Here is a 12,946-nt window from a genome sequence, read left to right as displayed (position 1 = left end):
TACATAGAAAGGAAATAATGAACATTATAGAACAATGTGTTATGGTGCTGGCTTCTAATATTTTTGTTGTCATGTTGTGCTTTCCAAAAAAATTGAAGGGTAGCCTTTGCCCTGAAAATATCATCTAACTTTATGGACTTAATGGAAAATTGAATTACAGTAGGTGTGTCAAGGATAGAGAGTTTTTTTTTTTGTTGCCACATCTTGTATGTGTCCATGCACCTGCACACACACACAGAGTCTGTCAGAATGTTATGAGTGACCATAAATCAGCAAGTATGCCTTTCAAAAAAATAATCAAGGCTGAAAACTTCTTTCTTAGAAGAATTTGATTCTATAAACCTTTTGATTGTGTATGATATAGAAGCAATAAGGATATTTTCCACTTACTTCTACACTGAATATTCATATTGCTGAAACCAATGTAATGGCTGATTTTTTCCCATTGCAATAGGAAGTAATGATTAAAGGAGGAGGACTGAAGCATGTCCCTTGTGCAGAGGATGAGGACTTCATTCAGGCCTTGGATAAAATGATGCTGGAAAATCTTCAGGTATAAATAGTGATTTTCTTAATTTGATGTACAGCTAAGTGTAGTTGATTACTTTATTTCACTTTATTTAATCACTTATTTACTTTACACTTAAAGTAAATAAGTGATTAATGCTTAGATTACCATACTAAAGGAATGAAGACTTTTTTTCCTTTGTTTTGGCCTCTTCTCTGAAGATGACTTGTTTGGCTTTTAGTAAAATAGCTGTTACTTGTATTGTTTGCCCAGTGAATACATGATACACTGATATATATTTTACAGAATGAGTAATGAATGCATCAGATACTGTGCCAAACTTCTGACTTAATCTTAGGTTTTAATAGGTTTAAAATGCAGATACATTTAAATTTGCATAAGCTTTTTAGTACTTTGTTTTCTTAGTCACATCTGGTAAATATTTCAGTGCTGAGTGTAGCAATCCCTGTGTAATAAATGTATTAATAAGATGTACAAAAAAAATAATCTTGACTGAAGAATGTACATTCTACAGTGTGTCTCAGCAGGTCTCTAGATTTCTTTCCCTAAGAGATTGCCCTGTAATTTTCTTCTTCACAAGCAAGGAAAACAAAAGGAAAATAAAGTAAGCCTAATAAATGTAGTGATATATATCTTCATTTTCTTGGAAGGTTAAACCTTTTCTCAGCTGTGAAAATGTGAATGTTGCCAGCCTGAGTGACTGTGTCAGCATCTGATCATTTACAGAATTCGCTTTTCTTTCATAGCAAAGGAGTGGTGAATCTGTTAAAGTGCACCAGTTGGATGTTGCCATTCCTCTGCATCTCAAAAGTCAGCTGAAGAAGGGCCCCCCACTTGGAGGTGGGGAAGGAGAGTCAGAGTCTGGGGACACAATGCCATTTGTCATGTTAACAAGAAAAGGCAACAAACAGCAGGTAAGGTACAGATACTGTTGAAATAAATAAAAACCTTTCACTTCAAAAAAAGTAACACAGAATTTTTTATTTCTTCTTTCATTTCTCAAAATCAGATACAGACAGTTTCATTTTGACACATGGAAAATACCACATATAATTTCTTGGAATTCTAGGTTATTAATAGAAATGATGTAGAAAAATTCTGTGGTCAGATTATACCATTACTATTTACATTTGGTGATTCCACCAGTAGGTCAGTGGTATGTCTTGCATGTATTTTAGATATAGTTGTGGAAGATGAAGAGAAGTGGTTGGTGAACTGCCACTGAACATTGAAAGGACTAGAAAGAAAAATAAATATTCCAGAATCTTTAAGATTCTACAGCTTTTCCTGAAAACATTTTCAGCTTTAAATCAAGATACATGATCATTGCTAAATTCCATTTCCTAAGTAACTGCCACTTGGCTGAATTTATTCAACTTGCAAAAAGAAAGAAAGTCATTATCCCTGAAGACACTGTTAGGAGACTATTCCAGTATGCAAGGAGTGAATCTCTTGGAGAAACTTAAAGGAAAATCAGGTTGATCAAATAAACTCACTCCTTGCTTCATGCAGCTAAGCTGTATGTTAGTCTTGGCTCTTCTCTCCAGTGTATGTTTGAATTTTCCTAGCTCAGCAAATGCACAGTACACAAATCTGTACCTAACACATTCCACATGTATTTCTTGTCATGGTTTAGGGCTTTTAAAGAAATCTTTTCATTTTGGCTGTATAATTTGATGAAAATAAATTGCTCTGAATTTATATGGAAAGCACACCTAGGGAATTGTTTCATACCATCTATCTGAGCCTTTCAAGTGTTTAGATCCATGTCATTGCTTGTTTTTTACATTTGTTACCTAAATTGTGACAGTAGTGTGGCTGTTGGGGTGTATAAACCTGGAGTAGGCTCCTTCTCTCCATTCATATGAAACACATTTCAAAAATCCATGTAGGAAGTGGCTGTTCTGTTTTGCTGGAACTTCAGTGTGGTATACAAAGTTCTACAAAAGCTCTTAGTGGGAGATTTTTAATTGTGGTCATTGGTCTGAGAAGAGGTTTAAGAGAATTCCATTTTTAAAAAAATGTTGTTTAGCTTTTTCAGGATAATTTACTAGGAGTATCTGTAGTTACAAGGGATTTTTGAATCTTCATGTTCCATGTAAAGGGGAAAGTATTGCAGAAATGTGACTTAGAAAAGAAAGCAGAACTTGTTTAGGAGTTTTCCCTGCTCCTCCCCCAATATTTGGTTTTTGGAGTAGGCTCTTCCTGCCAAAACTCCTCAGTGTTTCTAGAAATGTAGAAAACAGTTGCTTTATAGACTACTTCAGCTCTTGAATTAATGAAAGGCTTCTTTGTCCATAGTTCTGTATTCAGGAAAAAAATGTGTTTTAGTACAGAGTCTTAATAGAAAAATAAGCAGGAAAGAAGAGGTGGAGTTGAAAAGAAAATAATTATTTCTTCTTATGGTGCTTTATTTAAAATCTGCATGAGCAGAATGTGCAATGAGTTTTAAAGTGATTCACTGTTAAGTTATAGCTGTAAACTTTCAGATTTTTAAAACAGTTAGAAAAGTTTACAGCAACCTAGGAAGCTGTAAGTAACTTCATCTGCACAGGCACCAGAGTGATAAATGACATCAGTCTACTCTGCTGGTAATGATTTCAGTCTCTGTGTTCTTTGTCAGTGGTGCTCCTGAAACAAGAAATGTTAAAAAAATGGATTTTTTTTTTTTTAAATGGAATATTACTTCCCAAGGGTAACATTTGGTAGTGGAGGTCCCATTGCCAAATACTCAGTTGACATGTCAGTGTCCACCCAGATTTTAGTGCAGCATTGACAAGTAGATTTTTTAAAGTAATACAAGAGCAACTGATTGGTATTTACCAGCTGCATAAATCCAAATTAATGATCATTGCAGGCTGATAGTGACAAGACACCATATTTTATCCTCAAAACTTAGAAACTCAAACCTTATCCTCTACTTAGTAGCCGTAGAACCTAACATGGTTATTTGAAATTAAGATGGTGGCATTGTGATTTATCCATGGTCCATGACAGAGCAAGGGGAAATAAAGTTGGGATCATAAGGGATCAGAGCTGAGCTGTATCTAATATCATTTGGTGTTTCTGAATCAGAAGTTTTATGCCAAGTAGGTATGAACTGAAATGAGATACAGACAGTAAAAAGAAAGTCAAGAAATTTGGTTACTGCCTAAGACAAAAGATTACCTTCCCTTTGAAAGATTTTTAGCAAGGCTTCATAAAAGAATGATAATATGCATGGAATGGTCAAATCTCTCCCTGAATGTGATTTTTTTTATATCATTTATATCTTCATGTCTTTATCTCATGGCATTTTTGTAAAATCTGTGGTCTGGTCTTCTGAGTAATGATTTTTGATCTTTCTTCAGTTTGACATCCTTAAAGTGAAATCCTCCATCCTGCCCCCATCTCACAGATTTTAGAAGAAGTTTTTGATACACCTTTTCACTATTTACAAATGGGAAATGTTTCAGTTGTTCAGTAATCATCATATCCTGTAGTAATTGTCATCAGTGACTTGATTTCAGGTGGCAGCTGATTGCCTTGAGATAGTGACTCAGTGGTGTTTTGTTCATTGCCAGGCTGTTGTTTTTCTGGATCTGTTTCTCTCATTTTCACCCTTCTATAGTTCAGTTTTCTTTTTCTACTTTAAGCATCCTGTCTGAAAACACCAATCCCATTTAGCTGATAAATCTATGGAACAGAGAACATATAAAGGCCGCATTAAAATGGATGAGGAGCTTAATGGTGAAGCTGAGGAATGATTTTTATCATGAAATGCTGCTAATGGATTAGTTATTTGTGTAGTTTACCTGAAGTTCAGTTGATGATATCTGGGAACCTGCACAGCCTGCTCAGCAATAAGTAACCAGAGCTTACTCTGCTCTTGGAATTTCAGCTTCCATTTTTGTTCCTCTGCACACCTTAATAACAAGCTCATATTTATATTCAATATAATATGCTATTACCCTCATCCCAACCCCCAGAAAATCTCATCTAAATACATCTTGTAGTTGGTAGGGTTTAGGGATTTACTGTACCCAAGTTTTTCTCAGATCTTTACAAGAGTCTGTCTGTACTGTTTCAAAGGCAGTTTATTTTCCAGTGCTTCATCTGAGTCTTCTCACACTCATCACTGCTGCCAGTGGGGCTTTGCTCTCTGAGATACCTTGAGACTCTTTAGTGATTATTGCATTAAATACCAACCCCAGGTGGTGATGATTTTGTCTTTACTCTAAATCTTCTCAGCAGAGGTTTTGATAATTTATCTCTCTCTGCAGCTTTTGACAGTGTAACAGAAAAGAACAGTTAGGAATTTACTCCTGTTTCTTTGGGAATAGATCTCCCATGAGGAGTAACAAGGAGCAGGATTCAGAGTAGTTCATGGAATATTGAGAGTGATTATCCTTCAATGCATTACCCTTCTTATGGCATAGAAATACTTATTTCTAATGGATGTGTGGTTGAAGGAGGAAGAGAGATTGTTCTAAATGTTTGCAAACTTTAGCATTAAGGATTTTCTTAGAACTGTTGTTTCAGTTGTGGATAAGATTAAGAATTATTTCTCCGTTCTGGAACAATTGCAAAAAAATAGATATCCAGAAGTAACAAATTGGATTTTCTGGGGAAAAAGAGATCACCTTCCCTACACCTTCCTGAGAATATCAGCTGGATTTCCAGAGAGAGGGTACTTCTGTGGGAGTGCCAAGCTCACCTGGTGTACCTTATGGCAAATCAGATAATGGGTTTAAATCAGAATGTGTGGTGGGCACATGTGAGTATGGGGGAGGAGGAAAAGATCAATCTGACACCATGGTTGTCTCTAGACTAAGAAGAAGCACTGGGGAGAATTATTCTTAAAAAGAAATGTACTGGCCAGAGAATTCCAGGAAATGTGTGAAATGCTTGAAGTGTTTTTCCTCTGTTATCACAAGGGGTAGTAGTAGATATTCTGCTCAGGGGGCTTCATCTCTTTGAAGGAAGAGACCTGAGGAGGGAGATGCAGCTTTCTCACCCAGCTGCGCTGCTGTTACCTCAAGACCAGGGCAGTTCCCTGTGAGCAAATCAGCTGTTATGAAAACAAGAAATAAAGCATATGGCTGTGCCTTCCTAGGGAAAGACAGTCAGTTTTGTGTGTTATAGGTTTTGAACTCAGCCTTTTTTGTGTGTTCTGTATCTTTAGCAGCTCTTGCATTTTCTCTTACTCCTTTATGTGAAACAGAAGTTCAAAACAAACCAACACCACACTTCACACTAGAAACTTCTGTAGAGAGTACCTTATTGAAATAACCTAGAAATAACCATAGCATTTCTGTATTTTGGATTGTTTTGTACTGGTTGAGTTTTTTTTCTCTGATGAGCACTTAAAAACTTCCTTTCATTTGCAGTTTAAGATCCTAAATGTACCAATGTCTTCCCAACTTGCTGCAAACCATTGGAACCAGCAGCAAGCAGAACAGGAGGAGAGAATGAGGATGAAAAAGCTCACTTTGGATATCAATGAACGGCAGGAACAAGAGGACTATCAGGGTAAGAATATCACCAAGGATTTAGTTTTTGTTCTCAGGAGAGCCTCTGTGGATCTGCAGAAAGCATTATTTGTGATGATTAGCAGCTGAAGTTCTAAATATTGATTTGCAGTACTTATGGGAAACCTGTATTTTAGTTTTAGTCATTTATTGTTTCCTCCCTGGTCTTTATACTTGAAGAAGTTTTTGTAGCTGTTCCCTGAAAAGGAGTTTTCAAATGGGTCTCAAATTTCAGCATTTTCATTTATTCTGGGAAAGGGGAAGAACTGAGCTTGTTCTTTAAAATTAAGGTAATGCAAAATCAATGTGATGTTTACTGCAAGGCAATTGAGTTGGATACAAGATGAATTCTGTGCAATTTAAGCTCTGCTTATAAACTATTAATAGTTGTTTTAGATATCAGTAATATTTGGACTCCTTAGTCTTGCAAGTCCCGAGGTAGCCTTCACCAGAGAAATAAAAAATATTACCTCAGCTTCAGTGTAAAGGTTCTAGGAGTCCTCAAATCTGGAGCATAAGCATATATTAACAAAGTGAGGGTTTTGTACAGATTACATGATTAATTTATGTATTGAAGACAGGCAAATCAGGCAAACAGTTAATACAGCAGATCCTGCAGTCCCCAGACAGGTGCACCTCATGTGTTTAGTTGTTGGGTGGTTTGTTTTGGGTTGTGCTTTTCTTCAGATTCCACTTCCCTCTGCTTACTCAGATAGTAAATAAAGCCAGACCAATAAAGCTGATGTCTTATGTTACTGTTTCCATTTAATATCTTAGAAGTTTTTGCTCTGCTTCTTTTTGTAAAGGTGTTGTAGTCTGGTGGTAATCACAGTGTAAGTAGTTAATTAGCAGGAAATCTCATTTAATGCATTTAGTGAAAGGTCATTGTTCATCAAGAAGTGGGAAATTAAAGCAGTTTTAATTTTAAAACACTATGGAATCCAGTACTTCTTGCAGAACTTCTGTAGTACCAGAACTAAACTTGTAATTGTAAAAGGAGTATCTTCCAAAGTGAGTGTCTGCAGAGCTCTGAAGTGGTAACACAATATATTCTTAGTGTAAAATATGATAATTAGCAGAAACTTTCCTGAGACACTGCCCTTAGGAAGCCCACTTGTTAAAAAGGTGGAGGGAGACTCTAGAATTAGACATTTTAGTGCTTCTCTCAGACTTGTTCTGGGTTTTTCCTCATTAGAGACTTCTAATACTTGTACTGGTCAAGGCATTTGGGTTTTATACTGTTGTATAACTTTGTTGATATCTAAAATGAACCTGTTTAATCTCATTGGGACTTTACTGTGAACAATGGTACTTTATATCCAAAAAAGGATCACATTGATTTATTTCTGTTGACAAAATCAGAAAACTGATACAAACTGATAACTGGAAATAGGCTTTTTTAAAATTTTCTCATGGGTTTTTATTTAGTTGCTGTGTATAAAACAATACAGGAGGGAAGTCAACACAAAAGCAAAAGATTTTTCCATAATTGGCATCCCTTTTTAAAACAGCTGTTGATGCATCTTAACCTGGGTAATATACAGAATAAGACCAAACTAAAAAGGACCTTTCAATCAGGCTAAATTAAACAGGCCAAATTACATTCACCTTTGGAACAATATTTTATTTAGATTTTTGCAGTTGATTGTTACTTCTGAAGAGTCATCCTGTCTGTGACAAGTTGGTACCTACTCATTGAATGAAAGTGTTGGGTTTAAATTTCTGTTTGCAGCTTTGAAGTTACTGAGGGAGAAAGAATTCTCAGTTTCTGGAAGGATGCCTCAGGGTTGTCCCAACCTTTGCACATGTACTTGTTGTTCTTTTCATCTGCACAGGGTAGCTCACAGATGGAAATTCACCAATGTACTTCAAAGTAGTATCAGATAAAGATTTAATGTTTCAGCAAGGCTTAGTATATTACAAAGATTTTTTAATTTAAAGAATTATTAGGAACTTGGGTGGTTCTCCAATTTAGACTGGTATTTTTCTGTGCAGATTATTTTTTTTCTTCACTAGAAAACCAAAGAGGTTTGGTGGAAAACACACTGTGCTCCCCTGCCATCTCTGCCTTCTGTTACATTCTCCAGTTCTGAACTTCCCAGCCCCACATTTCCTTTCCCCTGCTGTGGCAGGCAGAAGAGGCAGATGTGCATGTGCCTGTTCATTCAGTGCTTGCTGCTCCCCCCTGCCTGGCAGGGTTCCCTCCTTGTTTTTCCTCCCGAGTCCCTCCTTGCCCCCAGGGCTCTCTGCTGGCACACGGGGCTGGGGGGAAGGTGATGTTCCATGTTTACAAACATGGGCTGTCAGGGTGCTGAATTCAGTGTACACAACATGCATACAGAGCTCACTGACTGTTGGCACAGATGTTGAACCAGTCACAGTTTCCCAGTTTCTTCAAGACTGCCTGGATAACTTCGCTGAATGTTCCACCTGCATTCTGTAAATGCTGAGGGAGCCTCATCAGAGTCTCTAGTTCAGCCCCACTGAGAGCAGTGTGTGTGCAGCAGGTGATGGGTGTGTCCCCCAATGAGATTACCAGAGATTGGAGAACCAGACAGAGCAGACTTTCAAACATAATCTGTTTAACAGCTTATTCCACTTTTCCCCTTCATTTATCCCATCTGTCTGTTTGCTGAGTAATGTAGATCCCTGCTCAGGTGGACTGTAGGTGGAATACTTTCCATTAGATGTATTAACAGATTGGCAGAGGTTATTTCCTATGATGTATCTGTAATTATACTGGCTAATTAATAAGCATTAACTTAGCCTGGTAAAGAAACAATTTTTTATCATTAAAAAATGAAATAAAGTTTTAGATATTAAGTTTTACCAAATGGCAAAATACAATACTGTCCTAGTTTAAAATGCCCATAAATTGGCTGTCCAGGGCTAAACTGGGCAGTGTGAGCTTCACTTCTGCACTTTTCTTTTTTATTCCCACTGATGATAAAGTGAAAAACTCCACCCGTGGGACAGCTGGTGCAATGTAGGTCAGCTGAGTCACCTTCTTCAGGTGCCTGTCTTCCCTGGAAAATGATCCAATTATGCCAGGCTTAGACTTCAATACCTGACTGGCAATGCCTAATTTTAGGACAGGTTTCTTGCTGAGTCTTTAATTGGCAGCAGCATTGTCCAGTTGTTGCTATTCCAGGCAGGTTTAATCTGGAGGCCACTCGTGCTGCTGTGAGTCTTTGTTCCTGATCATTGATGAAGAAAGTGGTGCCTGATGTGTTCAGAAAGAAAAGGTTGCAGGTGTGCAACCTTGAGCATCTGTGATGAAAACCCTTGCTGGCAGTTCCTTCTGCAGGAACATCTGGAAATGCAAGTTCATATCGTGGGGTAGCTTGGGTTTATCAAAGCTGTGGGTGCAATTTGTAACTTTTTGTAATTAACTTATTGAGTGTTAACTCTACAGCAAAGTGTAAGTGTAAATAGCAGTGAGATGTGCATGTGTAAATTCCTATGTAAAAATGAATCACAGAAAATGTATTGAACTTTCTTCTATTTCCTTTCCTTGTGCCTGCAATCCCAGAAATGTTGCAGTCTCTGGCTCAGCGTCCAGCTCCAGCAAACACCAATCGTGAGCGGCGGCCTCGTTACCAGCATCCGAAGGGAGCACCTAATGCAGATCTAATCTTTAAAACCGGTGGGAGGTAGGACAATCTTCCTTTAAATGTGGTAATTCTGGTTCTAGGCAAGTCATTATCTTCATAATTGAAAGAGATAATGATCTCTGTAGTGAGTGCTTGGGCAGTCGTTTCCATTCTAAAGCATTCTCTTAAAATGCCAAGCAATGTTTTGTGTTTCTGACACAGTGTCTGTACCTCTGTGACATTTGGAAGCCAAAAGATTATTTTTCAGTTGTGAAACGGCTGCTGGAATCTGAGCCTCTATTTGTGGGGCAAAAGATGCTGAAATCTGAGCCTCTATTTGTGGGGCAAAAGATGCATGTCTGTTTTCTCCATGAGAGGGGGAGAGGATTGGTTTTTTTTAGTATTTGTAGAAATTCTCATGTTCTTTCTGTGGGGTGATTTTGACACCTATTCTTCTGTATTTGATGCCCTGAATGGAAAGTAAATATAGTAAAGGTGGGGAAGAGGGAGCAGAATTTTCAATTTATGGCTATTAATCTGTTATCTTCAAGAGCTTGCCAAAACCAGCATTAACATGAAAAGAGTCATTCCTGATTGCTTAATAGCTGTTCTGAGGCTTTACTGTGTGTCTTTTCTCACTCAGGGGAAGCTGGCAAATGAACATTAAATTAGCCCTGCAGCACACATTTGAACAGGCAGAGTTTTGGTGAAATGCAGACTTGCTTTCAAGTTTCTGTTTTCTTTGCAAGTTCATTTGGAAGGTGGATTGATAGGAGCAGCAGCTGGGAAGGGACATTTTACCTTCTAATGGGTCTCTTTGTAAACTGCAAATAAGTTAATGTAATGTACTATTTGTGTTCCAGTAGCATTTCCAGCTCCTTCATGGTACATATTTATGATCATTTGATAATGTCCTCATGATCATTCACTCCATTGAGACCTCATACAGACACTGCTTGTACAAAAAAAATTTTAAAAGATTGCAGTTTAAAAGAAATGTTTTTTTGAAAATGAACCAGATGAAACTCACTAAAATGAGCAGTGCTTTCCATTTAGCTTTTTCATATCACTGTGACCTAATGCTGTTGTAGGAATACAGAGTGTTCAGGTACACTGAATTGCCACAGTATTTGCAGGTGTTTCATTAACAGCTGCAGCATTCTGCTCTTTCAGGCATGAGCTGCATGCTGCAGTTATTCTTTAAATACAGCAGCCAGAGCAGTAGATGTGATACCTTTTAATTTCTTTTAGTAGATTTCAGTAGATTTCTTACATTTCTTTTAGTAGATTTCAGTAGATTTCTTTTAAATTATTTTCTTTAGAAAACTTTGTATATTCTGACCTTGTAGGGACAATATAATTTAGGACTTGACTCAAGTAGGTCAGATGTTATCCAGCAAACAGTTTGAGTTGTGTTTGCTTATTCAAGACTCATGCACTTGCAGTTCTGATGTAGTTTTCTATTATGGAGTTTCCTCTTGGTTCCTTTTAATCCATAAGCTGCTTGGAACAGAGAGCAGGAAGTTTGTTTTGAGCAGGTATATTTTATTTGTTGAGCAGGTATATTTTATTTGTTTGTACTGCAGTGCTCTGCCTGGCAGTCATGCATCAGTTGAGCCACCTCAGCCTGCATAAGGAACTGGTACTTTTCCTGACTCCATTTATTTCTTGGAGACTGTGGGTCCACCAATGGCTTCCCACTGGCACAGGTTGTCTGTTGCCTACATCCTTAGAGCCTCTGCTTTGTAGGATATATTGAAAATTGTCTTCTGACTTTACAGTTGCACTGCAGTCTTTGCCCTTATGCTTTGTTAAAAAGTTACCCTGTAAATTCTGGATTCTGGAGGGTCTCCCTGAGCAGATAGGAACTGAGCTGTAAATTTTAATATCTGTGTAGAGAAGGTTTCACATTCCTGCCTGGTGCAACCAATGGTGTAACACAGATGTTGTCACTTCCATGAGGACACTGTGTTGTGTTGTGTTTGCACATGAACACAACTGAAATGTTATTTTCTTGCAAAATAACTCAAACTTACTGGCAATAATAATTTGCTGCTTTCCTTAAGGTATACAACTTATTATTTTAAAATTCTTGAGGTTAGGGATAATCTAAGCAAATAAATCTCCTGGTTGATTGCACTGTAATGTACAATGTGACCGGTTCTGATAGCTGAGGTAGGAATGAGGCCTTTCTTGCATTTCAGGCAGTGCTGAGAGTAGAAAAATTGATTTGTTGTTTTTACCTTTGCTTTTGTGTTGTTGAACATGCCTTAAGCACTGTGTTTCAAACACTTTTAGGAAGTTAAATCCAAATGTACCTATTGTAGCAGTTCATTTCAGAAATTAATGAAGGGAGCATTGGCTTCTTCCGTGTTTTTGGCCTCAAACACCTGGATCTCACTAAGCAATTTGCCCTCTATATGTTTTTTAAAAAAAGAGAAATCTTCTGCAGTTTTTACTGTATTTCTCCTCTGTTAATGTCCTTGTCCTGCACTAAAGTAAATGCAGTGAGATTTGCAAGCTTTGTCAGATTTATTATTATTTAGCATGTGCAAAATGCTGGATCAAAAATTGGAGTTTGTTTCTGTTTGTTTGGAATTGCCTGCTCGTATTGCCTCAGGTTTTAAGACCTGCTGGTCCTGTAAGGAGGAGATTCTTTCTGGAACTTGTACATTTAAGGCTGGCTGGTCTTAAAGATAATTTACTGTGACTCCATGAAAAGTAGAGTTCCTTGATTTGCTTCAGCAGCACTGGGAAGAAAACAATTTTCTCTCTTGCCTCTGGTTCTGTAGCATTTTGTGGTAAGAGAGGCCTTTGGCTCTCAGGCTATTAAACTGCTACCTTCAAGAAACACAAAATTTACTAAAGTAATTTTTTTTGTGATGGGATTATCATAAAAATTGACTGGTACCATTAGGAACAGCTTCTTAAAATATAAAGTTGTTTTTTTTTTTTGTTTAAGAGGATTGAGATCCATTAAATGGCTTGGTTTTAGAAGTGAAATGAAAATAACCACATTATATAAAATAATTTTAAAAACATTGATTACCAAGAAAGTCAAATTTCTCCCTGTAATTCTTCTGTTGAGAAGCAGGGCTTTACCAAGGATTTTATCCTGTTAAACCTCTCCTTATTAAAAGAACTAGCTTCAAAATTTGTTGCTGTTTTCAAAATGCAGTATAGGGCCTGCCTGTGTCCAAAGTTCCCTTAGGGATGCAGGTACAGGCTGGCAAACCAAATCATATTCAAGTTAAATTGTGATCTCAGGTCTCCTGTTTTCATCTGACTCTTATTTCTCTTTAACCCATTTAATA

General features: G+C 37.3%; 1 protein-coding gene across 1 annotated transcript in view; it reads left to right on the top strand.

The window, feature by feature from the left end:
- The window catches only part of UPF2 (UPF2 regulator of nonsense mediated mRNA decay), a 53,036-nt gene that overhangs the window by 36,637 nt on the left and 3,453 nt on the right, over positions 1-12,946 (top strand). The window contains exons 18-21 of the mRNA XM_054287547.1: positions 455-553; positions 1,276-1,443; positions 5,899-6,040; positions 9,572-9,692. Of these exons, the coding sequence (XP_054143522.1) occupies positions 455-553; positions 1,276-1,443; positions 5,899-6,040; positions 9,572-9,692 (530 nt within the window). The remainder of the gene's footprint in view (positions 1-454; positions 554-1,275; positions 1,444-5,898; positions 6,041-9,571; positions 9,693-12,946) is intronic.

The sequence above is a fragment of the Melozone crissalis genome, unplaced genomic scaffold, assembly GCF_028551555.1.
Source record: "Melozone crissalis strain CALT ecotype California unplaced genomic scaffold, PUWL_Pcris_2 ptg000059l_1, whole genome shotgun sequence".
NCBI lineage: Eukaryota > Metazoa > Chordata > Aves > Passeriformes > Passerellidae > Melozone > Melozone crissalis.
Note: the sequence above shows the minus strand (reverse complement) of the source record. Positions and strands in the feature narration are given on the sequence as shown.